Below are 27452 nucleotides of genomic sequence, written 5' to 3' on the forward strand. Positions count from 1 at the left end.
TTTTCTTATCTGGGGTGTGTGGGACTTGATGAGGATGCCCCGTGTGCTTTCTGCAGCACACGACCCGCCTCCAGGACTCGCTGGGGTCAGCAACAGCAGGGCAGTGTCAGCCTCAACGACTGCCTTGGGGTGGGTGGATGCGTGTCTAGGTCACCTGGGATGGGACCTGGGGAAGACGCCCGTTTGCAGATGTCCTGGGTGAGCGGCCGGAGGGGGAGGCCCTGCTTGTGGGTCAGCTGGGATGGGACCTGGGAAGATGCCCGTTTGCAGATGTCCTGGGTGAGCGGCCGGAGGGGGAGGCCCTGCTTGTGGGTCAGCTGGGATGGGACCTGGGAAGATGCCCGTTTGCAGATGTCCTGGGTGAGCGGCCGGAGGGGGAGGCCCTGCTTGTGGGTCAGCTGGGATGGGACCTGGGAAGATGCCCGTTTGCAGATGTCCTGGGTGAGCGGCCGGAGGGGGAGGCCCTGCTTGTGGGTCAGCTGGGATGGGACCTGGGAAGATGCCCGTTTGCAGATGTCCTGGGTGAGCGGCCGGAGGGGGAGGCCCTGCTTGTGGGTCAGCTGGGATGGGACCTGGGAAGATGCCCGTTTGCAGATGTCCTGGGTGAGCGGCCGGAGGGGGAGGCCCTGCTTGTGGGTCAGCTGGGATGGGACCTGGGAAGATGCCCGTTTGCAGATGTCCTGGGTGAACAGCGGGAGGAGGAGGCCCTGCTTGCTGCCCCGGGCACTGTTTGTTCTCAGCCTCTCTCTCGACCTAGGCCAGATCAGACACTGGGGCTTTGTAGTATATTTTATAAATCGCTTGTTATGTTGGCCTCGGAGCCTCAAAAATATAATTTCCAACTGGGGGTGAACACATTCAACTTTTGCTGTCTATAAAATGCATATCATTGGACTCAAAAACTCTCCAGCACTCAACCTTCATCATGGCCTCCACCAGACCCAGAATAGCTGAGCCCCTTGGGGTCCGGTTGGGGCCTGGTCTTAGGTCCCTCAGATGGAGGTGGGGGTGCTTCCTCAACCCCAGCAGGCCCTGTGATGTGGCAGCATCGGTGGCCTCCGGGATGCGGGGTGGTCACGGGCTGTGGAAGGTCATGGCCCTCGCTCCACCGTGGTTCCCTCCAACACCCCGGGAGAGCCTGGGTGTCCCTCTTGTCACCTCCCAGCCGGCTGCACGTGCCTGGGGTCCTTCATGATGATCTGGGCGTGGGATCCTTGTGCCTCCCCCACTGGGCTGTTCCCTCCAGACCTGTGTTCTCGGCGCCTGCCTTCACCCTCACCTTTTCAGGGCTGTCAGGCGCCTTTCCCCCAGCCTTCCCGCACGTATCCTTTACAAGCTGGTCCTTATGTAACTCTGGAGCCATCTCACCCCCTGAATCAGACACACCATTTTCCATGGTCTTTTCCCAGCTGTCCTGAGCATGACCTGCAGTTTGCCTCATCAGCCTGTCGATGGTGGCTCAGCTGCACCTTTGCTGAGAAGCACCATCGGCCCAGCAGAGTGACACCTGTGGGCACTGCTGTCTGTGCTGTAGTGGTCTGTGCACCCTGCAGGGACACGAGCCTTCAGCCCCTGTATTTCTCAGCCTGCCTGCCTCCCTCCCTCTGCCAGAAGGGAAGGTGGAATGGGGTGGAATGCGTGTACCTGCCGGTAGCTGTGCACCCTTCCCAGAAGATACATCACTGACTGAGGCCTTTTCTGGGTCCATGGTCATAGGACACCTTGCTGAGAATTTTCATGTAGGGGAGGTCCAGGCTTCTCCCCTCAGAGCCCAGCACGGAAACACACAGAGACCCATGGGCCTGGCAGAAGGCACATCAGCCCTGGTCAGGCTCCATGGCCACCTCATTTCATGAGTAATGACAGTGGGCAGGAGTTTTGGCTTCATCTGGTACCTCCCCAGGACCAGTGCCAATGGCCTCTGGGACAGGAGTGTGTTGAGAGCGACTCCGTTGCTGGGGAGTGAATCCCTCCCCTGGCCCGGGCCACCTTTACCAGCATGTGGGGCGGGATTCTGTGACTCCCTCCCCTGGCCCGGGCCACCTTTACGTGCACGTGGGGTGGGACTTCTGTGACTCCCTCCCCCGGCCCGGGCCACCTTTACGTGCACGTGGGGTGGGACTTCTGTGACTCCCTCCCCCGGCCCGGGCCACCTTTACGTGCACGTGGGGTGGGACTTCTGTGACTCCCTCCCCCGGCCCGGGCCACCTTTACGTGCACGTGGGGTGGGACTTCTGTGACTCCCTCCCCTGGCCCGGGCCACCTTTACGTGCACGTGGGGTGGGACTTCTGTGACTCCCTCCCCCGGCCTGGACCACCTTTATGTGCACGTGGGGTGGGACTTCTGTGACTCCCTCCCCTGGCCCGGGCCACCTTTATGTGCACGTGGGGTGGGACTTCTGTGACTCCCTCCCCCGGCCTGGGCTACCTTTACGTGCACGTGGGGTGGGACTTCTGTGACTCCTCTCCTGGCCCGGGCCACCTTTACGTGCACGTGGGGTGGGACTTCTGTGACTCCTCTCCTGGCCCAGGCCACCTTTACGTGCAATGTGGGGTGGGACTTCTGTGACTCCCTCCCCCAGCCTGGGCTACCTTTACGTGCACGTGGGGCGGGACTTTCACTTCCTTAATGATTCCTTCTGTTGTGTGACTTTGGGACTGGAAATCCAGGTCACTCATCCCCCACATGTGACCCAAGTGAGCACAGCAGAGCCCTCAGGCTGCTGCAGCTGGAGAATGGTCTGGGCATGGAGCCCAGGGCAGCTCAGCTCACAACCCCTCAGCAGGCACCTCGTTCACTCTGCCGTTGGAAAGGAAGAGACTGTGGCCAGGCCTTCGAATGCGCAGTGATGCTTTAATCCCACTGTTTGCAAACGAGCTCTGTGGAAGCTCAGCAGGAAGGATGGAAGATGGGGAGGAAGACCCTGGCGGGTGGAAGTGTGGCCAGGGACACAAGGCTGCCCTTATGGGACTGAAAGAGAAAGCTGCTGGGCTCTGTGTGCCTGGAAACCAGGGAAGGAGACCTGGCTGAGGCAGGAACTGGGTTTGCCAGCAGTGCGGAGGGGCAGCGGGTGGCTCAGAAGTGGGAGCAGGTACACAGAAGGAGCTCAGGGCATGCCTGGGGCATCTCCAAAGCTCTGCTGACAGTGAAGGCCAGGAGCCTGTTTTCCTTCCCCAGAAGTGTGCTCATGGGAAATGGGGCAGGGGGCAGGTTGGCTTGGGGATGGAAAGTAAGCTTACACTTTGATATTAAACTAATTCTTTGACTTGCTGTTAGGCAAGAAGCCCATTCTGTGAGCTTCAGCATATAAGCATTGGGAGGGCGTGAGCTGGGGCTCCCAGACACCCCCAGAGCAGAGGGAGCAGGGCCTGTCAGCCTCCTCTGCTGCTCCTGGACAGAGACCCACGGGGTCCCATGGGCCCCAAACCTGCCCAGCAAGTTTAAGGGCCGTGGGCAGGCCTTGTAGCCGGGCAATGGGATGTGAGCAGAAACGAGAATGTGGCCTCGTAGTGGGTGCAGGACAAGGAGAGGTGAACCCCACCCCGAGAGCATTCCGGGAGGTGTCATCAAGTCTCTGAGGCAGTCTGGTGATATTTGGTGTTCTGAGCTAAGGAGGGAATGGACTTGTCTGTTACGCAGGGGCCAAGAGAAGCAGGTGCAGGTCTTAGAGCTGAGCCTTGGGGAGGGGACCCTAGTGAGACAGCGCCTCCGTGGAGTAGAAGAAGGGGCAGGATGGAAATCAAGGTGGGAATTTTGGGGCCGCTTCTCCATGTGTGCTTTGCTGGACAGCACATTGTCCCATTAGCCACGACCAAACCCGCCTGTGGCTTCTGAGCTTGGTAGCACAGGAAAACGCGGAGGTTGGAGCACCCCCAGGAGTTCCTGGAGTGGCTGTCACAGGCCTGGGTCCCCTTCACCCCAAGGCCGCCGTGGGCCACTCCACTCCTCAGCACGTTCCTGGCAGTGACTCCGTGACGCTCTCTTCCTGACTCGGGGCCCAGGAACGAGCTGGACGTAAGGCCACTGGGCTGTGCTTGTGCTGGGGCTCCCAGAGGCATCCGGGGGCCCCGTGTGTCCCCCAGGAAAGCCGGCTGGTCTCCAAGTGAGGCGAAGACCCGTGCCCAGCAGACGAGGCCGGTCTCGGGGCTGGCAGAGAGCCGCCCCCAGGGCGTGTGTCAGGAGGTGACTGCTGGAGCCTCGTGGGCGGGTGAAGTGTGTCTGCTGGGTCAGGACTGCCCAGATCTGCCATCGTGTTCGGACCCCATCCCTGCAGGAGCTGGGGCAGGTGGAGATGGTCTAGTCCTCCTGGGGCCTCTCCACAGTGAGAAACGTGTCCAGGACTGCGGCCTGCCGCTCGGGGTCGCCTGGGGGCTGCTTCTCGCGGCTCTGCTCAGCCCTTGTCCTCGTCCAGGAAGGGGAGCGCAGGCAGCCGGCCCGGGGCAGCGGGTGCAGACCTAGGGGCGTGCGGGAAGGGGAACTCAGCGTGGCTGAGAGGCCTGGGTGGATGCTGCGGAGCTCCAGGTGCCGCCGGCCGCCTGCGCCACTCCTGCCAATGCTCTGCACCAGCCCCCTGCGCCAGGCATGCACACATCTACCTCTAACAGGAGGCCCCCACCACACACTGGCCCCACCAGAGAGGTGGATGTTGTGGTCTGCGTGGGGCCTGGGCAGGGTCTTTTCTGGTGCTCCCCGGAGTCACTGTACGGTCTAGGCTGAGCCTCTCCTGTTTGGTCATTAAGTGACCCTGGTGAGGCCTCCCTAAACTGTTCCCCCCGCAGGTGTCCCGGCTCAGCCAACCACCCTCCGTGAGCCCTGCAGGCCTCTTGGAGCCTCTGCCCCATCATGGGCCTTGTGTGTCCCCGGCCTCTTGGAGCCTCTGCCCCATCATGGGCCTTGTGTGTCCCCGGTGCAGGCTCTGTGGGGCTGGGGATTCGGGCGGGCTGTAGTCTGAGCCCCTCACTCCACCTCCCCAGCCACAACAGCCATGCCTGGGCTCATGGGCTGGGTGGGAAGGGTTGCCGCCAACATGGAGCTGGTGGGAACTGGCCAGGGTCAGGCAATGGCCTTGTCCTGGAGGTGAGCTGGGGGCTGACTCACCAGGCCCCATTCCCTCCCAGACACCTGGGGCTGCAGCAGCCTGGGACACACAGGCCGACACCCCTTCCTGACAACTCCAGGAACCATGGGAGCAGCTGGCCGCTGGCAGGATTCACAGTGGGGCTGGTCCTTTTAATGAGGTCCTGAGTGGCCTGGGGGGTTGGGAAGCAGAGGCCGGGCCAAACTGTCCCATGCGGAGAAGGCTCGGCCCTGATGCTCTCACAGTTACTGAAGTTCACACAGGTCACGTCAGTGTCCTTCACTGGTCACTGTCAGAGACTGAGGACGCGCTGTCGCATCCTCATGAGTCCTGTGCTCTTGTCACGGCTTAGGAGACATGACAGTGGCCGTGCTGGGGGCCCTGCTCGGCAGTGTGAGGACACTGGAGCTGCCTTCAGGCCAATGGCAACGCTCCCGTGGGAATCAGAGGAAGTTAAGTGAGCTGAGGAGGGGCCCGGGCTGGTGATCACCCCCACCTTTCGTTCTTGGCCCAATTTATGATGAAAATTCACATTCATTAAATTCTGCTTTTGAGGGGACAGTGGCTTTAGCCGTCTGTTGCTCACTTGAAAAGTAAAGTTTTAAGCAGCTGTGACGGGGAAGTTGCTTCAAGTTGGGCAGATAGCAGCGTGGTGAAATGAAGTGCTGAGGGATTCTTGCTAAAACACACGTGAGCCACCCCAGGACTTCCCAAGGGGCCTCAGCCCACCACGCACACCTCTCAGGACCTCCCAAGGGGCCTCAGCCCACCACGCACACCTCTCAGGACCTCCCAAGGGGCCTCAGCCCACCACGCACACCTCTCAGGACTTCCCAAGGGGCCTCAGCCCACCACACACACCTCTCAGGACTTCCCAAGGGGCCTCAGCCCACCACGCACACCTGCCAGGACGTCCCAAGGGGCCTCAGCCCACCACGCACACCTCCCAGGACGTCCCAAGGGGCCTCAGCCCACCACGCACACCTGCCAGGACGTCCCAAGGGGCCTCAGCCCACCACGCACACCTCCCAGGACGTCCCAAGGGGCCTCAGCCCACCACGCACACCTGCCAGGACGTCCCAAGGGGCCTCAGCCCACCACGCACACCTCCCAGGACGTCCCAAGGGGCCTCAGCCCACCACGCACACCTCCCAGGACGTCCCAAGGGGCCTCAGCCCACCACGCACACCTCCCAGGACTTCCCAAGGGGCCTCAGCCCACCACGCACACCTCCCAGGACGTCCCAAGGGGCCTCAGCCCACCACACACACCTCCCAGGACGTCCCAAGGGGCCTCAGCCCACCATGCACACCTGCCAGGACTTCCCAAGGGGCCTCAGACCACCACACACACCTCCCAGCCCAGCCCTGATGCCGGCCTCACCTGCTGGGGACTCGGTGTTGAGGTTCTCGTCGTCCGAGTCAGCAAAGACCTCGGCCAGCTCCTGGTCCGACATGTCGGTGAGCTCAGTGAGGTCCAGGAGGTCGAAGTGGACCTCCAGGGAGGAGACGCTGCTCAGAGGCTCTGAGGGCAGAGGGGGTACAGTCAGCCCTCAGGCCCTCCCACAAGGCTGCTCAGAGCCCCGGGGGTCTGGGAGAGAGTGCGTGGTGTCCTCCCGCAAGGCTGTGGGTGAACCACAGCTTCCTGCAAAGCCCACACCGGCAGGATCTGATGAGTGTTGCGTATACTCATGACTAGAAGGCTTTCACTTGACAGATGGTGCAGCTGAGGCCCAGAGAACCAGAGCTGCAAGAGCCTAGCACACAGCGCCGGACCTAGACCCCCCAGGGAGTGTTTGGACAGGAGGTGGACCCTGCTGCCTTGTCTCTTGGGGGAGCTCACGGGGTCCCCATAGCGTGTGCTGGGCAGGGAGCAGTACTTACGCCTCCTCTCCGTGACCTGCAGGAGCCCCGGTGCTGGTACTGGGATGCCCCCGACCTCCTCCTCCACAGGCGTGTGGCCATTGTCCCCTGTCCCCTGGGCTGGGACGCCCAGCGCAGCCTGCGGCACCTCAGCCTCCTTAACGATCTCTGCATCCAAAGACACGGTGTCACCTTGAGATCCACAGGGCTCCCACATCCCCCCAGGACGCGGGGCTGGGTGTGAGGACTTGGCACATCCAGTCCTTTGAAACTCTGGGCAGTGACCAGCAGGTGATGGGATGGCTGGGCTTGTGGCCTCATGCCTGGACCCCAGACAAGGGGTTGAGGGGCTTCAAGGAGGCTGCTCCTTCCCCTTGGGCCCTGGCCTCCCCTAGTGAACAAGGAATCTGAGATCCAGATCACCTTTGGTACTCAAGCACCCATGAAAGCCGACCATGCAGGCGTGGAAGTCCCATCAGGGCCCGCGTGGCTGCATTCCAGTGCCGTCCTGGCCTCTGATTTCTAGCTCGGCCCAGGGTCCCCTGAAGGATCGCCCGTGGATTTGCATGCCCAGCCTCTTGGTCCCCTTCAAACCAGAACAGCCCCTCTCCACTGTGGACTGACTTTTCCTATTAAAAACTGATGTCGTATTTGAGTTCAGAATAATACATTCTCATTAAATGAAAGTTACAAACCAGGAGGAATAGGCAGGCCTGCCATTCTGTGATCCCTTAGCCACCAACCATGCCTCACAGTTGAGCAAATATTCTTCCAGGTTTCTCCCATGTTTATTTATTTTTTTTAGATGGAGTCTCGCTCTGTCACCCAGGCTGGAGTGCAGTGGTGCAATCTCGGCTCACTGCAACCTCTGCCCCTTGGGTTTGAGCGATTCTCCTGCCTCATCCCCCTGAGTAGATGGGATTACAGGCATGCACCACCACGCCCGGCTAATTTTTGTATTTTTAGTAGAGACGGGGTTTCACCATGTTGGCCAGGCTGAACTCCTGACCTCAGGTGATCCGCCCGCCTCAGCCTCCCAAAGTGCTAGGATTACAAGGTGTGAGCCACCGAGCCTGGCCTCATTTTTTGTCACAAACGTTAACTACCTTTTTTTTTTTTTTTTTTTTTTTTGAGACAGAGTCTCGCTCTGTCACCAGGCTGGAGTGCAGTGGCGCGATCTTGGCTCATTGCGGTCTCCACCTCACGGGTTCAAGTGATTCTCCTGCCTCAGCCTCCTTAGTAGCTGGGACTACAGGTGCCCGCCACCACGCCCAGCTAATTTTTTTTTTTTTTTTGAATTTTTACTCGTGATCCACCCGCCTTGGCCTCCCAAAGTGCTGGGATTATAGGCATGAGCCACCGTGCCTGGCCCAACGGTTTCTTTTATATACCTAACAATTGTTTTGTCAGATGAGAGCAGGAGGCCCCTTGGCTGCTGACCCAAAGCCGGGGACATTGGCGAGTCTTATGTCCATCCCTCCACAGATCCCCTCAGCCCCTCCTCAGCTGCTCACCCTCTCATCCAGGGCCACACCGTCCTAGCGGCCACCTCACTTGCCTCAGGCAGCCAGTGAGTCCTGTTAGTCAGAGTCAGGCCTGTCCCTGGGTGCATGCCCCCCTTTGGCCCTAGGCCCTGTGGGCCCATCTCTCAGGGAAGAGACAAAGCGCTGGCTTCCTTCCCCCCACCCATTGCCCCTGCAGGAACCTGTTTCCAGATGGCCCTCCTTCCCTCAGCTGCTTCCTGGACCCTGCATGGCAGGGGCCTTCTGGGGACACCAGCACCTCCCACCTGAGTGGGTGCCCAGCACACGCTTGTCGGATGGATAGATGCCTTCCTGTTGCTGCCAGCAGCACCCTGAGGACCCTATGGGGTATTTTTGGCAGCCCCCAGTGGTGAGCACTGATCGTAGCTGGGTGTGCTTGAAGCCGAGGGGAGCAGCTGCTGCCATGAGGCTCTTGCTGAGGGGGCTGCAGCTGGGATTCACAGCGCCAGCAGCTGCCTGTGAGGGGTGGGCCTGTCCTCCCCCGTGGCTCTAGCTGGCAGCCTAGATACTGCCAGTGGGCCTGGAGCGTCCGTCCCAGTGCACCCCCACCCGTCCCCAGCAGAGCCAAGGGAGCTGAGGCCCGCAGGTGCCCGGCCTCCTGAGTGAGGGGCACCGGTGCAGGGCTGGGAGGTCCCCAGTGGCTTAAGAGCTGGGCAGTGTGGTTGTGGGCAGGTGGCCTGGCAGCGAGCCGAGTGTTAGGCTGTGGCTGGTGGCAGCCCTGTGGCCTGACAGTGTCCCCTCGCCCCGTCGGCCGTGTGGTCATTCTGTGTGGCCCACCCGCCTCCTGTCTGAGAAGCCGAGTGCTGTGTCATTGCATGGCCCAGTTCAGGCCTGGGGGTTGGGCGGGCTGGACGGGGCTCGCGGAATCTGGTTTCCACCTTTCCACTGGCATCTGGAATGAGGTTTCTGAGCATCCTAAAGGGTCAAGTTACTGGTGTCCTGGCCCACCCCCAAGCCCAGCAGGGATACCTGCCCGCCCAGAGGGCACAGGGGACAGGGAGTGAGATGTGGACTCTGTTCTAAGGCTGTGAGCAGGAGGACCTCCCGGACACCAGCAGGAAGAAGCCTGCTTGACCATTGTCCATAGCGCTGAGGGGGTGCCCAGGAGAGGGGACTCCAGGAGACCCAGCCTGGCCCTTGGGCCCTTCCTCAAGGAGAGACAGTGTAGCCCGAAGCCCCAGGCCCCTGCCCACAGTGTGTTCATGTCCTGCTGGACTGTGCTGTGGTCACAATTCCAAAATGCTTCCACACAGCTCAGAGCAGTGGCCATGGCTGCAGAGGGCGTAGCCCTGTCCTAGCCTCGAGTCTCAGGAGGGTGCTGCAGCCGGCCCCGAGGGTGCGGCAGGGGCCTCAGACCTGCCAGGTCCAGGACAGAGCAGGCGCTGTCCCTCTGGCATGGCTGACCCAGAGCCCTGAGAGCAGGTACGAGTGGGGAACCAAGGTGCAGGGATGTACGTCACCGGCCAGGAGGCCCTGCTCTCAGGATCCCCAGCTGAGGAAGGCTACAGGGGCTCTTACCTCCCCAGGTTTACAGGCCAGGCATGAACTCCATGGACACCCTTACCCCAGAGCAGCACTCTGGGGTGTAGCTGTCAGCTCCACCTCTGTCCCTCCCCGCCCCTCCTTCTGTCCTGAGGGGCACCCCTTCCTCTCCTCTCTTTTTTTTTTTTTGAGATGGAGTTTCGTTCTTTTTGTCCAGGCTGGAGTGCGATGGCGTGATCTTGGCTCATCAAAACCTCCGCCTCCTGGGTTCAAGCGATTCTCCTGCCTCAGCCTTCCGAGTAGCTGGGATTACAGGCATGAGCCACCATGCCCAGCTAATTCTGTATTTTTAGTAGAGATGGGGTTTCTCCATGTTGGTCAGGCTGGTCTCAAACTCCTGACCTCAGGTGATCCGTCTGCCTCGGCCTCCCAAATTGCTGGCATTACAGGCGTGAGCCACCGCACCTGGCCTCTCTCTCTCTCTCAAGAGACAAGGTCTCACTGTTGCCCAGGCTGGAGTGCAGTGGGAAAACCATAGCTCACTGCAGCCTCAACCTCTTGGGCTCAAGTGATCCTCCCACTTCAGCCTCCTGAGTAGCTGGGACCACCACTCCTGGCTAATTAAAATTTTTTTGGTAGAGACAGGGTCTTGCCATGTTGCCCAGGCTGGTCTCGAACTCCTGGGTTCAAGCGATCATCCACCGTGGCCTCCCACCCCCTCCTCTCTGGCAGCCCCCTGATATCAAGGAAACCTGGGGCCAGAGTAGTTCTGCAGAGAATCTCTGGGGACAGCACCCTCAGAGGCAGGTGGGGCAGGTGGTTCTGTGTTAATAATGACAGCTGGGTGTGGTGGTGCACACCTGTGTGGCAGCTACTCGGGAAGCTGAGGCAGGAGGTCCGCCTGAAACCCAGGAAGTCAAGAATGCAGTGAGCTGTGATCGTGCCATCCAGCTTGAGCAACAGAGCGAAACCCTGCCTTAAAAAAAAAAAAAAAAAAAAAAAAAAGACAGTGGCTTATGGTTTTCTAGTACAGTCCCAGCATTCTGGGTTTATTGACTAACTCCATTCTCACCTCACCCTAACTCCCAGCTACATGGGGAAGACTCTGAGCTTTGTACTTGAGAGGAGGAAGCTGAGGCACAGAGCAGCTCAGCGTCTGTCCCCAGCATGCAGCACAGGGCTGGCCACGGACGCAGCTGGAGCTCTCAGCCATCACCTATCAGCCTGTTCCTGATCATGGCGTGGAGATGGGAACCAGGGATCCCGGTTCAGGGCCCAGCAGAGGGAGCAGGAAGTCCCCACTTGCTGGCTTAGGTTCCCTGGGTCCTGACCTGGGGGGACGTGGGTCTCTGAAGGAAGGTGGGACAGAGGTGGCGTCTCCCCTTGTAGTCCCCCTCTCACTGGGCGGGGCCCCTCATCTAGACGAAGGCTCTGATTCATTCATTCACCCAACCAAGACTTCCGAATCACCCTCTGTTCTGGGGACATGGCATAGACAAAATAGATGATTCCTGCCCTTCTGAGGGGCGGTCAGTGCCAGTGAGCAGTGCGGGGCTGTGCTCCCATTTTAGGGGGGATCTGGGGAGGGTGCTCTCCCAAACTTGGAGGAGGAGCCTGGAGGTGGGAGGGAGCCATGTGATACTGGGTGGGGGGGGGGACGTGCATAAAGGCCTGAGCAGAGTGCATTTGAGGACAGCTGGGGGCTTTGAGGCAGGGCAGGGGGGGTGTGTGCAGGTCGTGTGGAGATCGTCAGGACTTTGGTTTCTATACTGAGTAAGCTGAGAGAAGCCGTTGAAGGGTTTTGAATGGAGTGGGACAGCGTCTACCTGAATTTTTAAATTATTATTATTATTATTATTATTATTTTTGAGATGGAGTCTCGCTCTGTCACCAGGCTGGAGGGCAATGGCGCGATCTTTGCTCACTGCAAACTCCGCCTCCCGGGTTCAAGTGATCCTCTTGCCTCAGCCTCCCGAGTAGCTGGGATTACAGGCGTGCACCACCATGCCTGGCTAATTTTTGTATCTTTAGTAGAGATGGGGTTTCACCCTGTTGGCCAGGCTGGTCTTGAACTCCTGACCTCATGATCCGCCTGCCTTGGCCTCCCAAAGTGCTGAGATTACAGGTGTGAGCCACCGTGCCCGGCCAATACCTGCATTTTTACGATGAGGCCAGCAAGGGCACAGTCCAGAGGGAGGTAAGTCTGCAGGCACCCTCTGCTTGTGCTGAGATGGGGGTCCCAAGCAGGACCTCAGCCAAACAGCAATCCCCTTCCCCATCTTGCACTGGAGAGGGGGCATGGGAATGCCAGCAGTCCTCATTATAGATCCTGGGGTCCCAAGGGGCTACAGACAGCTTCTGGGACAAAGCTCTAGCCCTGTGGAAGCTTCACAGCAGCCCTGTGTGGAATGAATATCATAGTTGACTCTTAAGAAGTATCTTTTTGGCTGGGCGCGCTGGCTCACACCTGTAATCCCAGCACTTTGGGAGGCCAAGGCGGGCGGATCACTTGAGGCCAGGAGTTCGAGACCAGTCTGGGCCAACATGGCGAAACCCCATCTCTACTAAAAATACAAAAATTAGCCGGTGTGGTGGTACGTGCCTGTAGTCCCAGCTACTCAGGAGGCTGAGGCAGGGGACTCGCTTGAACCTAGGAGGTGGAGTTTGCAGTGAGCAGAGATCATGCCACTGCACTCCAGCCTGGGCGACAGAACGAGACTCTGTCTCAAAAAAAAAAAAAAAAAGCATCTTTTCTTACTTCCACATTCTTGAGACAGCAACACATCTGTAGCTGATGGTGTCAGCGTTGATGAGATCCAGTCCTGTAAGCATTTGAAGCCACCAGGTGTCTAGTCTGGTCCTTCCCCATCTCCCTTTGGCCTGGTCTTTATTCTGTAAACTCTGGTGCCGTGGCCTGTGTTGGGGCTTTGGGGAAGGAAAATTTGGAAGATGCAGCTTCTGCCATCAGGACACTAATTTTTTGGCCAGAAGAATGTGATACCAGGGACAAGACCTGAGCCCCCAGGAGGGGCAAGACGGATCTTGGCATGAAGAGCGTGCAGCTGCTATAAGGCATGTTCGTGGTCCTCAAATGATTGAGCCTACTGTGTAATACATGCAGCATACAGATATGTGTTCGTTGACCATATCCGTAAAGTTCTGGTTAACAGTAGGCTATTAGCAGTTAAGTTTTTGGGGAGTCAGAAGTTCTATGTGGATTTCTGACTTTGAGGGAGGTGGGCACCCCTAACACTTAATGTTGTTCAAGAGTCAGCTGTACATGCATGTTCATAGCGTGATTCACAGTAGCCAAAAGTGGAAATAATCCAATGTCCTCAGTGGATCAATGGATAAACAAAATGTGGTCTGTGCCTACCATGGAGTGAGATTCAACCCAAGAAGGACGGCGGCACTGACACCAGATATCACGTGCATGAGCCTGATCACCTCATTCGAGTGAAGGAAGCCAGGCCCAAAAGGACAAATGCTGTGTGACGCCGTTCCTAGGAAATGTCCAGAATAGGCAAGTGGGTAGACCTTCCATCAGTGATCGTCAGAGGCTGGGGGGTGGGCACTGGAGAAGGGGAGAACGGGTATGGGTTTCTTTCTGGGGGGGTAATGAAGATATTATAAAATTAGATAGTGGTAGTGACTGCACACTGCACAATTTTGTGAATATACTGAAACAGTGAGTTGTACACTTTAAAAGGGTGAACTTTATATGTGAATCATATCTCAATTTAAAAACAATCCTCAATGGAAACAAAGGTTGATCTTGGCTGGAGTTGATAGGCAAAGCCGGGAGGAAATGACAGAGACTCACATACACTGTGAGTCGGCCACACGCCAGACCCCCAGGCACAGCCCCAGAGCAGGCTGGGACTGGGTAGAGCGAGAAGCATCAGCTCTAAGCAGCTTGTATCTAGCTCATGGCTGCATTCCTGGGACCTAGCACACAGTAGGTGCGCAGTAAACAAATGGGGTGAATCAACTAGCCCACGGTTAGTGAGGGACTGTGCTAGGAATCACCCAGGCCTGTCTGACACCCTCTCAACAAGCTTGTAGGAAGAAGAAAATTCCTCACGGGCGAGACCTGCTGCTTTTCCCAGGGTGGGAACCAGAGGCTCAATGCCAGGCAGGCATGGGGGCGGGTGCTGGCAGCCCCCAAGGTCTCCAGGGCCAGGGCAGAGGCAAGCAGGTGTTTCTGATGTCCCAGGAAGGACCCCAGAGTGTGGGGACACAGCAATGTTCTGGTCCTTACCCCAGCACAGCTCCTATCAAGCGGGACCCAACTCCCCTGCAGGGGCTGCTGGTGCCCTGGCTGATGAGTGGACACTGAAGGAGCACCTCAGTGAGGGAGCCAGGAGTTGGGGTGCCTCAGCCCGGCCCCCCAGGCTTCCCTGAGGGCTGATTGCTGATGCCCTGTGCTCTGCTGCTGACCTATTTTCCAGCACATTCTCGACTGGGAAACTTGGCCCAAATCCTGTTCCCTGTTGTGTGCCCAGGGCCCTGCCCAGAGCATCGAGGAGGCACTTGGCACACACCACTGTATGGACGGATGAGCTAATGAAGTGAATGAATGAATATCATAAAACCAAATGGCTGGAAGGAGAGATGGTCGCAGAGGCAGGGGCCACCTGCCCCCCATCCCCCAGCACCTTCCTCTCTGGATTTGGACGCCCAAAGTTTTTCAGGGATGCTGGAGTGGCCGTGTCTAGACTCTCAGCCTCCTGAGGATCCCTCTGTCCCTGTGGACCCTCGGGCAGACTGAGTTGGGGTGGGTTACAGCCCTGGCTTCCAGGTGGGGCCCTCAGAGAGGGCACACGTCACATTCCTGTGCACACGTGCACCTCCGTGTTCTGTACATTTCATATTAAGAAATCATTAATTCCTTTAGGTGCAAAAATAGTGTTTTAATAATGCTTTATAAAAATCCAATTTTGCCGGGCATGGTGGCTGACGCCTGTAATCCCAGCACTCTGGGAGGCAGAGGCGAGTGGGTCACGAGGTCAGGAGATCGAGACCATCCTGGCTAACACAGTGAAACCCCGTCTCTACTAAAAATACAAAAAATTAGCCGGGCGTGGTAGCGGGCGCCTGTAGTCCCAGCCACTGGGGAGGCTGAGGCAGGAGAATGGTGTGAACCCGGGAGGTGGAGGTTGCAGTGAGCTGAGATCGTGCCACTGCACTCCGGCCTGGGCAACAGAGCGAGACTCCGTCTCAAAAAAAAAAAAAAAAAAATCATATTTTACAGATATTTCTGAATTATTTATCAGTGAAATAATATGTCTAGATTTGGTTCAAACCACTAATGAAGGGAGGTTGGTGGTAGTCTGGAGAGGAGGCTGTGGGCCTGGGGGCTGGGATGTCACACATGGGCCTTTGTCCCGCCGTTCTCTCTACTTTTGTAAGGTTTTCAAAAGTAAGTGATAAGTAATGACAGAGTCACCAATGTGTGATCTCATGAGGTTCCACAAAGTAGGCATCACTGGCCACTTTGCAGACAAGGAAACAGGAGTTGGTGTCAAGAGCGTGAGCCCTCAGAGGACAGGGCCCTGTCTTCCCACTAACTCCCCACCCCAGGCAGGGTACTGCACAGAGCTGCGACCTGTAGGTAAAACCTGTGCACTGATTGAGTCAGGTGTCTGAAGCCCCCAGCCAGTGAGTGATGGGCTCAGAAACTGAACCTGCTTTCTCTGCCTTTTAAGCTGCTGGGAAGTCCTTCTTTTTTCCCAAAGGAGGAGGGAAAAGAGATTAACCTCCACTCCCAAATGCCTTGGGCTCCCACAGCCCTGCAGGGGAAGCAGAGCTGTCTCCACTGACAGACATGGAAATTGAGGCTCACAGGGGCCTGACTGCCCACAGTTCACAGCTGGAAACAGCTCGGAGACCCCCAAGCCCTCACTCCCAACCTCCAGGCTTCCTATGTCCACAAAGCTGCTACTGGGAATACCCAGGGGCCTGGGACTATCGGTGTTAAGAAAGAGCTCTGGTCCCTCCCACAAATGACAAATCAAAACCCAAACCCACCAGCCCTGGGGCATTTGTCCCTATACCTTGGACTGCAGATACACAGGGTGGGTGGACCTGCTCCTCCCGGGGACAGCCCTTCGGGCTCCAGAGGATGCCACTGTGTGCGGCTGGGGGACTGAGAGGTTCCCATGTAGTTCCAGAGCGGCAGGCTGGCCTGCCTGTGCCCTCAGGCACCTGCTGGTTCCCTGGAATGGGAGCTCTAGGAAACCAGGAGGTGGTGGAGGAGTCTGCAGTTTGCATCCAAGTTCCTACCTAGGCAAATGGAACCCCGAAAGCCCTTTTGGAAAAGGCTCTGATCGGGAAGGGGGGAGGTTCTGAGAGCTTTCTTCCCGTTACCGACTCCAGGGTCCTGCAGTAGGGCCTCCACCATCAGGGCAGGGAGCGCTCCACGCGCACCTACCCTCCCCGATGAGCGTGCGCCTGGGCCGCTCCCGGACCAGCTCTGGAGCCCCCGGCAGGCCGCGCCCGTGCATGCCCCACATCCCCAAGACCCCTCTCAGCCCCTCGCCCCTGGCAGGATCCCTGCCCGCGGTCTACGGCCCTCGCCCCCCGGGACTCGCGGCTGGGCGAACAAAGCGGACGCGCTTGCAAGCGGCCAGCGTCGCCCTCACGCCCCACCGACAGGGACCCCAAACTCCAGCCCCGGAACCCCCCTCCCCCGCTCCCCGGGTCACCGGCTGGCTTGGCTGGGAGGGGGCTCAGGACGAAACTCCGGGCCACCCACCAAGGAGCGTGCCGGGCACGGCTTCCCGGGCCGGGAGCGCAGAGAACAAGGGGGCGGAGACTCGGTCTGTGTGCCCCCAGCCCCGCGCGGGGACCGCGCCCGGGAGGTGCCCCTGGCCCGCCGGACGCCCCCGAGCTGCCAAAGGGGTCTTCGCGACTCCCGGGAGCGGCGAAGGGTGAGCCCTGGGGGGAGGGGCTGCGGCTCGCTGCGGGGAAGCGCTGCTCGGGGGTCTCGGGGGCTGGGGCTGAACTCACCTCCGGTGCCGGCGCCCTCCGGGGGCTCCATGCGGCCGGTGCGGTCTGGGAGGGGCACGGGCGACGGCGGCGTCGCCTGGCCCGGGCGCCCCAACAGCTGCGGCAGCGACTCGGCCCCGGCTCCGGGCGCAGCGCATCGGGGCAGCAACCGGGGGGCCGCGGCGGCAGGGAGGAGCCCGCGGGGCGGGGCGCGCAGCTGCTCCCGGGCCCCGGCCCCCTCCCGGCGCCCCCCCAGCCGCAGGACAGGTGCGGCCCCGCCCCGGCCCGCGCGCGCCCCCTGCTGGCCCCTGGCCCAGCGGACCCCTCCCCCGCTGACCCTTCCCTCGCGGGCCGCGCCCCGCCGCGGACACCACCCGGACCCGGCTGCGACCTCCCGACCCCGGCCGGGCGTCCGGGGCTCCTGCGCACTCACTTGGCGGCCGCGCCCGCTTGCGTCCTCTTGTTCTCTTCCAGGTACTTGCGTGTGGGGCGCCGACTGTGTGCGGGCGCCCCTCGGGGCTGGCGAGGGGCACAGGAGGGGCCTGACTCGGGCTGGGTAATGACAGACTCACAGAGCGCCCTGGATGGCGTGAATTAACGCGGGGGGTGGGTGGGGGCGAGGGCGTGTACTTGGGAGGCTGGAAGGGGCGGGATGGGGGATGGGAGGTAAGGAGAGGGCGGCGGGCCCGGGCTGCAGAGAGCGCCGAGGCAGTTTCGATGAAACTGACCCGCGTGTCCCTATCGCCCAGATTCAGCGATTACCAGCTCATGGCCTGGGCCACTGCTTCTCTGTCCTCATTCACTTCCCTCCACTGCTGGGTCATTTTGAAGCAAATTATATACACATTAGATCATTGCATTTGTAAGTACTTCAATGTTTATCTCTCAAAGAAAGTCCGTTTGCAGGAGCATTGACTCATGCCTGTAATCCCAGCCCTTTGGGAGGCTGAGGGGGGAGGACAGCTTGAGCTCAGGAGTCCAAGGCTGCCGTGAGCTATGATTGTATGTCTCAAAAAAAAAAAAAAAAAAAAGAAAAGAAAAGAAAAGAAAAGTCTAGTCTTCATAAACACTCTTGTTAACCCAGCATCCAGGCCTTCACTGAGTTGATGCCGTGGCCTGAGGCGGTTTACCTGGTGGATAGTGGGTGGCAGGAAGCATCAGACATCAGACAGAGGGCAGTCGGCTTGTTTGTATTAACATTTGCTCTGGGATTTTGCAGGAAACTCAGATGCCATTTATCTGGGTTTCTGAGCTGCACAGCTTGACACTGAATGAAAGTATCTTAAGCCACATATGTGAAGAAAAGGCTCTTTTCTAAAAATCTGAACTCGAATTCAATATGAAAAGAACAGGTCGCAGTGGGCCCTGTCGGGATCCCAGGGAGCCGCAATTCAGGGCTCCCTGAATGATTCATCTCTGCAGCCCACACCGACAGACCAGGATTGCTCTTAGCTTGTGAAAAATGAGTACCCTGTCTAGGCTATCCTGAGCTAACCCTCCTATTCTTGCCCTTTTTGCTGGAAGGAATGATTGTTAATACAGCTATTTAATTCAGGACGCTCATCCAGACTTCTGAAGCAAAAAGCCAATCAGCATGAAGCTGCTAGCATATTGGTTTTGTGAAGTAAGTGTTAAATTATAATAATTACCCCCACTGTGCTCTCCAGCGTCACTGTCTGACCACCCTGTCCCGGGGGGAGGAGGCCCCTCTTAGGCCAAGGGAGTCTGGCACAGTGATGCTGGCTCCTGTTTGCCCAGGCACAGTGACCAGCCAGACTTCACAGAGGCCTCAGGGCTTACTATAAATAAATCACTGCTTTGTGCAAGCTGAGCCAATGCAGTTCTTCCAACTGGCTGCTCCTCTCCAAGAACAATCAGGACTTGGGTGGGCAAACAGGAAGTCTCTCATCACAGTGGTTCTCAGATTCCCACCACTGTGTGGGTGCCTGAGGCCTGAGCAAACCCAGCTCATGTGGCAACTTCCTCCCCCAGCTGGACAGGAAGACCTAGGTCCAGCAGGCCTTCTTTCATTTCTCACACTTTGCCCCCAGCACAACTTTCTACGAGCATGGATTCTGTACTCTTCATCCCCAGACACATGGGAGAACAAGATCTGCTACAAGACCTTTTCTTTTTTTTTTTGAGACGGGGTCTCAGGTCTCATTCTGTTACCTAGGCTGGAGTGAAGTGGTGTGATCTTGGCTCACTGCAACCTCCACCTCCAGGGCTCGAACGATTCTCCCACCTCAACCTCCCAAGTAGATGACCACTTTTTAAGATGTTAAAGATGAGAGCTTAGGGCTGGGCATGGGGCTCACGTGCTCCCAGCACTTTGGGAGGCCGAGGCAGGAGGATCACTTGAGGCCAGGAGTTTGAGACCACTCTGGGCAATAAAGCAAGACCCCGTCTCTATTAAAAACTTAAAAAAAAAAAGCTGGGTATGGTGTCTCACACCTGTAGTCCCGGCTTCTCAGGAGGCTGAGGTGGGAGGATTGCTTGAGCCCAGGAGGTCGAGGCTGCAGTGAGTTGTGATCACAGCCTAGGCGACAGAAGGAGACCCTGTCTCCAAAAAAAAAAAAAAAAAAAAAAAAGAAGCACCTGTTTATGACAAACTCAGCTTTCTGGGTGACATAGATGGTTGTATGTAGGTAAAAGGGTGGTTTCACGGATGGCAGATTCATTTTAGAAATTGTAAAATGGCTAGCAGTTTTCAGAACAAGAGATTAGTTAGAAAAGGAAAGTGGCAACTGTCTGTTTTCTGCAGGGCCTGTCGGGAAGCCTCTGGTTTCTTTTCATCCGTGAGGAGTGGGGAGGAGGCCTCTTCAGGAAGAGCAGTTTATTTTTGTGAAAGGAATACTTCCTGATTTCAAACATTTGGAACTAAACTGGAACATATTTTTCTTTCCGATTTCTGCGTTTTTGAGGTGTGTGTAAACCCACCAGCGCAGCAGCTGGGAGGGCCCTTCAAAGGTGGGCGGGTGGGGTGAGTGAGGCCCAGGGGATAGAGTGTTTGCCCAGATTTGAATCTCATTTGGGGAATGTTTCAGAGCCTTGGGTGGCTGATTGATCATTCATTCAATGGTCCTTCATCAGCACATCTTTACTGAGCACGTGCTGTGTGCAGTTCTAGGCGCTGAAGGATAGAAGTGAACGGTTCCCCCCTCATGGAGCTTAGGTTCCGGCAATAAGCAAAACATGTCCTGCAGCGAAAGGCTTCTGGGCTGCCGGCGACATTTTCCCAACTTTCACAACCGGGTTCCTTCCGGACGCCCGTCTCTAGGGACGCACTCCCGCCTTTGGCAGGGCTGCCGCCCGGCGGAGTCTCGCGAGGATCTTGTGACTTATCGCGGCATCGCGCAGCGGTTGCCGGGAAACGCCGTGGCTTCCGGGGGCGGGCGCACTGGTCCCGGAGTCGCCGCTGGGCCTGTCCGCCGGCGTCATGGTGAGCAGGGGCGGGAGCGGGGCTGAGGTCCTCGGCAGGGGCCCGGAGACCTCGGGGCGGGGAGGCCTCGGTACGCAGAGACCCTGGGAATGGGAGGCCTGGAGCGCTGGGTTTCTGGAACTGAGAGCTCGGTGCTCTTGTGGGGGTCTCCGTGGGGCAAACTCAGGATGCTCCTGGCCCCGGGGCCTGCCCGCGCTCGGGACTGAGACCTGGGCTGTGCAGAGCCCTGTGCTCACAGGGGTGGTCATAGAACGCCCAGGGCCCGGGGTCGGCGGCGCACGGTCCCCAGAAGAGTGAACATGCGTCAAGGGGACTCTCATCCTGGAATGGGAGACTCGGTCTGTTGGCTCCCTGGGACCTAGGGTGTCAGCTCACGAGGCTCTGCAGAGCAACAGGGTCCCCATGGAATAGAGCCGGAGGCGGGAATTACCCTAAGACCTTTGGTCTCCCGGATGGAGAGCCTGGGGCACACCAGAGCGGCTAGAGATCCCTCTACACCAAGGAGGCCCGGACAGGTCCACTGCCCTTGGAGTGCCCAGGGCACAGCCTTGGGATACAGGAACCACTGTTCCCTTGGAAAGCCTGGCAGGAGTCAGGCCCAGACCGAGAAGAGGAAGGCGGAGCTCGTGGCCTCATCAGCTCCATCTCTGTCTTTCTCTTGTAAAGGGCTCTCCCTTTGTGGTACAGGAATTGTCAGTAACTCAATTTCTGGGCAGGTGTGGCAGGGTGGGTTTCAGCTGGTGCGGGGAGGAAAGCTCTGGGAGCCCCACCAAGTCCCTGCAGCCGGCTGTGAAGGTCCCAAATGCTAAGTAATGCTGAACCTTCCTCCACGGCCTTCAGGGCTTTGTGATGAGGTAGCCTTCTTGGAGTGGAGGGATTAAAAAGAGAGCAGTACATTACGAATTAAATTTAAGTAGATGGGTTTTCTGACCCAGGAAGGGTCTTCTGAAAACCGACTGTGAAAGAAACTACCAAACTAGGCCAGGAGTCTGGGCGCGGTGGCTCACGCCTGTAATCCCATCACTTTGGGAGGCCGAGGCAGGCGGATCATGAGGTCAGGAGATCCAGACCATCCTGGCCAACATGGTGAAAATCCGTATCTGTTAAAAATACAAAAATTAGCTGGATGTGGTGGCGTGTGCCTGTAGTTCCAGCTACTCAGGAGACTGAGACAGGAGAATCACTTGGACCTGGGAGGCGGAGGTTGCAGCGAGCCGAGATCGCACCACCGCACTCCAGCCTGGCAACACGTCTCTTAAAAAAAAAAAAAAAGCAGGGTGTAGTGGCTGATGCCTGTAAACCCAGCACTTTAGGAGTCCAAGGTGGGTGGATCACTTGAGGTCAGGAGTTGGAGACCAGCCTGGCCAACATGGTGAAACCCTGTCTTTACTAAAAATACACACACACACACACACACACACACACACACACACAATTAGCCGGGTGTGGTGGTGCGCACCTATAGTCCCAGCTACTTGGGAGGCTGAGGCAGGAGAATTGCTTGAACCTGGAAGGTAGAGGTTGTGTAGTGGGATTTTTAAGGAATCAGAGACCGATGGGGTTCAGGAGGATATTTATTAATTATTTAGGTGCACCGGCCCAGTCAGATTAAAATCCAAAGGACTGAGCCCTGAACAAAGAGTTAAGTTACCTTTTAAGCTTTTCGTGGGGCAGAGGGAGATCTGCGCAGGGGGAAGCATGCTTCAGATGTGAGAAATAAAGGCAGTTGTTCAGTTGAAACATGCATTACATCATTTCTTACTTTTTAACGAAAAACATGTTTTGCGACTTGAGTTTATCTGCCTAGTGACCTTGCAGCCGCACAGCTACAGAATCAGGGTCTTCACAATGCCTGGGAAGGGAGGAGAGACAAGGCTCACTAGCCACAGAAAAACAGGCAGTTAATTTTTAAAGGACTCCAGCTCTTTCTCTTTTTCAGGGGGAGTTGGGTTTTCTTATATACAACTGAGTTTCTGCTTACACACTTTTTAATTTCTTTTAATTCCTGTTCCAGTTGCAGTGAGCCAGGATTGCACCACTGCACTCCAGCCTGGGTGACAGAGCAAGACTCCATCTCAAACAAAAACAAAAACAAAAACAAAAAACAAAAAAATGCAACAGGAAACACAACAGCAAACACTAAACACAACCAAACTACTTCTGTTTCTATTAGTTTGTGGGAATATGGGCCTTGGTCTGTTGGATCCTTGGACCAAGGAATATGGGTGATATTTCTGTTTTCTTCTCATCAGTGTTTTCTAAAATTTCCACATAATATTTTCTCTCTCTCTCTTTTTTTTTTTTTTTTTTGAGGTAGAGTCTTACCGTGTCACCCAGGCTGGAGTGCAGTGGCATGATCGTGGCTCACTGCAACCTCTGCCACCTGGGTTCAAGCGATTCTCGTGCCTCGGCCTCCCGAGTACCTGGGACTACAGGTGCCCGCCACCACGCCTGGCTGATTTTTTTGTATTTTTAGTAGAGACAGGGTTTCACCATGTTGGCCAGGCTGGTCTTGAACTGCTGACCTCAAGTGATCCACCCGCCTCAGCCTCCCAAAGTGCTGGGATTACAGGCGTGAGCCACTGTGCCTGGCTCCACCTAATGTTTTCATTCAGGACTAAATGAAACATAAATGAAGATAAATGGGCCAGTCGCGGTGGCTCACGCCTGTAATCCCAGTACTTTGGGAGGTTGAGGCGGGCGGATTACATGAGGTGAAGAGTTCAAGACCAGCTGGCCGGGCACAGTGGCTCACGCCTGTAATCCCAGCTCTTTGGGAGGCTGAGGCGGGCAGATCACGGGTCAGGAGTTCGAGACCGGCCTGGCCAACATAGTGAAACCCCGTCTCTACTAAAAATACAAAAAATTAGCCGGACGTGGTGGTGGGCACCTGTAATCCCAGCTACTCAGGAGGCTGAGGCAGGAGAATGGCTTGAACCCGGGAGGCGGAGGTTGCAGTGAGCTGAGATCGCACCATTGCACTCCAGCCTGGGCAACAGAGCAAGACTCTGTCTCAAAAAAAAAAAAAAAAAAAAGAAGAGAGAGTTCAAGACCAGCCTGGCCAACATGGTGAAATCTCGTCTCTATTAAAATACAAAAAAAAATTAGCCAGGCGTGGTGGCGGGCACCTGTAGTCCCAGCTCCTCGTGGAGGCTGAGGTAGGAGAATTGTTTGAACCCAAGAGGTGGAGGTTGCAGTGAGCCAAGGCAGCCTGGACGACGAGGGAGACTCCATCTCAAAAAAAAAAAAAAAGGATAAATGGATTTAGGTTTTAATGTTTTTAAAAAATAAATAAAATTTCCACATGAAATTTGTAATTTTAAAAACGTTACATAGCTGGGCACAGCAGCAGTGAACTCCTGTGGTCCCAGCTCCTTGGGAGGCTGAGGTGGGAGTATCAGTTGAGCCCAGGAATCGGAGTCTGCAGTGAGCTATGTGATCACACCACTGCACTCCAGCTTGGGCGACAGAGCAAGACTTTGTCTTTAAAAAAGGTTACCGAGACATGTAGACACAGAAAAGCATGGGCTGAAGACTATTGGGAGGAGCAAAGTCAGCAGGATAGGATATGGAAATTGGTTACCTGCTTGAGTGCCCTGTAAATGGGTGGCCAGACAGAACTGCTCCTGGTGTCCTGCGTGGTTTCAGCAACTTCCACAAGGGGGTGGGGTTAGAAGGTTCTCTCCCAACCTTGTCAAAGTTGCTAAAACCATGCACGACGCCATGTGCAGTTCCGTCTGGCAGCCCATTTACATGGCTCTCGTGGTGGGTGCTGTCTGCCCAAGCTTTCTTGACCAGGCTTCTCTGAAGGAAGTTTCTCTTTGGAAGAAAGGAAACTTGTGGTTGTCACAACCGATCGTGGTTATGGAGGCATTTCTCCCTACGCTTACCGAATGGTGTCTTGCAGGTCTTTTCCATGGTGGTCACCAATGTTGCCGCCAGCATGGTAACATTTGGCAGTGTGGTATTGAGGGTCTTTCCTCTGTTTTGCATCCACAGCGGAGGTCTTTACTTTTACCAAGGAGTGAGTGGGTTTGGAATGGGTTCCCCCCTCTCTCAGTTTTTGGAGACGGGGTCTCGTTCTACTGCCCAGGCTGGAGTGCAGTGGTGCACCATAGCTCACTGCAGCCTTAAACTTCTAGGCTCAAGTGATCCTCCTGCCTTGGCCTCCCAAAGTGCTGGGATGACACGTGTGAGCCACTGCGCCTGGTCACCGTATACCAAGGAATGAGTGGGTTTGGAATGGGTTCCCTCTCTTTTCTTTTCTTTTTTTTTTTAAGTTACAATTTGCTTTTTGAGATGGAGTCTCACTTTGTTGCCCAGGCTGGAGTGCAATGGTGGGATCTTGGCTCACTGCAGCCTCTGCCTCCCGGGTTCAAGCGATTCTTCTGCCTCAGCCTCCCGAGTAACTGGGACTATAGGCACACACCAGCACGCCTGGCTAGGTTTCCTCTCTCTTTTTTTTTTTGAGATGGAGTCTCACTCTGTCGTCCTGGCTGGAGTGCAGTGGTGTGATCTCGGCTCACTGCAAACTCCGCGTCCCAGGTTCAAGCCATTCTCCTGGCTCAGCCTGCTGAGTAGCTGGGACTGCAGGCGCCCACCACCACGCCCGGCTAATTTTGTTTTTGTATTTTTAGTAGAGACGGGGTTTCACTGTGTTAGCCAGGATGGTCTCCATCTCCTGACCTCGTGATCCGCCCACCTCGGCCTCCCAAAGTGCTGGGATTACAGGCATGAGCCACCACGCCCGGCTCCTCTCTTTTCTAGAAGGAATGTTCTCCTTCTCAAAAGGAAGGTTTCTCCTTTGTGCTTCTCCAAATGCAACAACAGGATGTGTGTGTGGTTAAGGGTGGGAACACTCAGGGCAACGATGTGCTCCAGGTGAGCAGAAGGGAGAGAGGTTCCAGAACCTTCTCTGCCAAATGTCCCTGGGAGCAAATCAGAGCCAGCCAAGAAGGGGAAGCTGTTAGAGTCTCTCTTACCCCATTATTTCCACCAAAGGCACCCAAAAAGAAAGGGAAGAAAGGCAAAGCCAAAGGCACCCCGATTGTCGATGGGCTCGCTCCAGAGGACATGAGCAAGGAGCAGGTGAGCAGAGCGGGCTGTGGCCCAGTCCCCGGGTGGGCGTGGGCGGGCACCACGCAGGGTGCCTGCGCCGTGTGTCCATCTTGCCATGTGGATCCACCCTTCTGTCCAAGCCAGAACACGCCCCCCGCGTGGCCCATAATTCCCATCAGCGGCAAAGCTTTCGGCTGCACCATGTCTTTTCAGAAAGGTAGTGCAGCCTGTGAAAGCTTTGTAACAGGGTGGTAGGAATGTGGAAGGACATGTTTTTCTGATCTAAAAGCTGTTTTTAATTTCGTGTATTCTCTTTCAATCTTACCCTTTTTTTGCACCTGATGTGTATAGACTTACCATAGAACACGCATATAGCATTCTCCTTTATTTTATTTACCATTAAACATTATGTCAAAAAGGAAGTTTTTAAAAGAAGGATGATTTACTTCAAATCACATCTGAATCTGATTAATCATTCATTGTTTTTTTTTTTTTTTTTTTGAGATGGAGTCTCGCTCTGTCGCCCAGGCTGGAGTGCAGTGGCGCGATCTCGGCTCACTGCAAGCTCCGCCTCCTGGGTTCACACCATTCTCCTGCCTCAGCCTCCCGAGTAGCTGGGACTACAGGCACCTGCCACCACGCCTGGCTAATTTTTTTTTTTGTATTTTTAGTAGAGACGGGGTTTCACCGTGTTAGCCAGGAGGGTCTCGATCTCCTGACCTCGTGATCTGCTCGCCTCGGCCTCCCAAAGTGCTGGGATTACAGGCATGAGCCACCACGCCTGGCCAGTCATTCATTGTTTTTGATAAAAGTCCCAACAAGGAGTAACAGCATCAGGGTTATCTTTTTCTTGTTGCTTATTTTGGGGAGGAGCTGATGTTTTTATAGTTTCTTTGTAGGAGTTAGTTTAAGTCTCTTCTTCATTTGGATGTAGTTAAGGGCTACAGAACATAATTACATAATTACAATTTTACCTAAAAGGCTCCTGGAGACAGCAGTGTGTGGCAAGCACGGTGCACCCTCTGGCCTCTGCCCTCATGGTCGACTGCCTGTGAGCACCTGACATGGGACATGAGGGCTGTGTCAACTCTGTGTTACTGTTAATAAATCTTACCTTCTTTTGATAGTTGTAAGATAAAAAATCAATACGAAGGAGACTGAAAGAGTCACATGACCTGAAGTTGGAGCTAGGCAGAGGTCCTTGAACAATGGTAAAGAATGGCTTTATTTTACATGCAGGCAAACCATTGGCAGTTTAAGCCAGTGGCTAAGCAGAGAGGTGATGGGGTCAGGTTTGTGTTGTGGAAAGATGTCTGGAGCTGCTGGGTGGAGAATGGATTGAACACTGCGTTGTCCCAGCATGTGAGCTGCTGCCCGTCTCCCTGTCCGCTTCCCATTCCTGTGGAGACAGGCCTTGTGGGGCAGTGGCCATGGAGCCTATGGGGCAGCCTGCGGGGCAGCCTACGGGGCAGCCTGCGGGGCAGGCCCTTGCACTGCACATCGCACGTTGAGCCACAGACTCAGAAGGCTTCTTCAGGGTCCAGGCAGGTGGGGAGGGATGGGGGTGACCTGGAGACTCCTGCCCCGCAGCAGAGGACAGTTTCATCCGTTCACTGGGGAGTGCCCTGTGGGCCTAGGAGTTCAGTGCCGTTTTTTTCTGATTTTCCAAGAGAAGCTGGAAATCTGGATATTTATAAGAAATCTGAATATTGAGTGATGGCAAAATCTCAACACCATGTGAGCCAAACAGACCAGTCAGGAGCCCTGGTTCAGGCTCTGCCCAGGAGCCACTAAAGGTCTGTGACGTGAAGACATTTGTCGTTGTGCTGAGGCACTGGTTGGATTCGGGGGTGCGTGTCTCCCTCATGTCTGCCCGGCATCCTCGGCTCAGAACCCCTCCTGCTGCTCCTTCTTGATTGCTCGTTGTCTTGTCTTCTTTTGAGGTGAGAAATGTGTTTTCCCTGTGGGGAATGTGGTGTTGAGAAAGAAAAAGGCT

At 56.4% G+C, this 27452-nt stretch overlaps 2 protein-coding genes across 13 annotated transcripts in view; one reads left to right on the forward strand and one right to left on the reverse strand.

Annotated features, from left to right (window-relative positions):
- Window positions 1-2834: 2834 nt before the first annotated feature.
- On the reverse strand, window positions 2835-17212 carry DBNDD1 (dysbindin domain containing 1). Of its 2 annotated transcripts, none has more exons than XM_034941158.2 (4): window positions 16978-17212; window positions 6962-7108; window positions 6462-6602; window positions 2835-4455 (listed from the first exon to the last, which is right to left on the reverse strand). In XM_034941158.2, the coding sequence occupies exons 1-4, from the start codon at window positions 17006-17008 to the stop codon at window positions 4298-4300; spliced, it is 477 nt and encodes a 158-aa protein (XP_034797049.1). In that variant the 5' UTR covers window positions 17009-17212; the 3' UTR covers window positions 2835-4297. The 2 variants fall into 2 exon arrangements, with proteins under 2 accessions (XP_034797049.1, XP_008964310.1); XM_008966062.5 differs by lacking the exon at window positions 16978-17212 and adding an exon at window positions 7364-7516.
- Window positions 17213-17295: 83 nt separating this feature from the next.
- The window catches only part of GAS8 (growth arrest specific 8), a 29201-nt gene continuing 19044 nt past the window's right edge, over window positions 17296-27452 (forward strand). For 4 of the 11 annotated variants that reach the window (XM_034941134.3, XM_034941135.3, XM_034941137.3 and 1 more), the window contains exon 1: window positions 20081-20398. Coding sequence is in view for 4 of the 11 variants with exons in the window: in XM_008966035.6 (XP_008964283.1) it covers window positions 20396-20398 (3 nt within the window). In the remaining 7 variants the exon portion in view is untranslated. Of the gene's footprint in view, window positions 17819-18511; window positions 18581-19720; window positions 19881-19968; window positions 20399-25399; window positions 25487-27452 lie in introns of those variants that run through there. The other 7 variants (XM_055100595.2, XM_034941136.3, XM_063597854.1 and 4 more) reach the window with 6 other exon arrangements.

Source organism: Pan paniscus, chromosome 18, assembly GCF_029289425.2.
Source record: "Pan paniscus chromosome 18, NHGRI_mPanPan1-v2.0_pri, whole genome shotgun sequence".
NCBI lineage: Eukaryota > Metazoa > Chordata > Mammalia > Primates > Hominidae > Pan > Pan paniscus.

What these genes read in the sequence shown, in the direction of transcription:
- DBNDD1 (XM_008966062.5), bottom strand. Translation starts at nt 7,397, where the DNA reads ATGGTCGGCTTTCATGGGTGCTTGAGTACCAAAG. An exon ending in TGGGTGCTTGAGTACCAAAG is followed by an intron (nt 7,109 to 7,363) that starts GTGATCTGGATC and finishes CTTTGGATGCAG; the next exon opens with AGATCGTTAAGGAGGCTGAG. An exon ending in CAACACCGAGTCCCCAGCAG is followed by an intron (nt 4,456 to 6,461) that starts GTGAGGCCGGCA and finishes GCACGCCCCTAG; the next exon opens with GTCTGCACCCGCTGCCCCGG.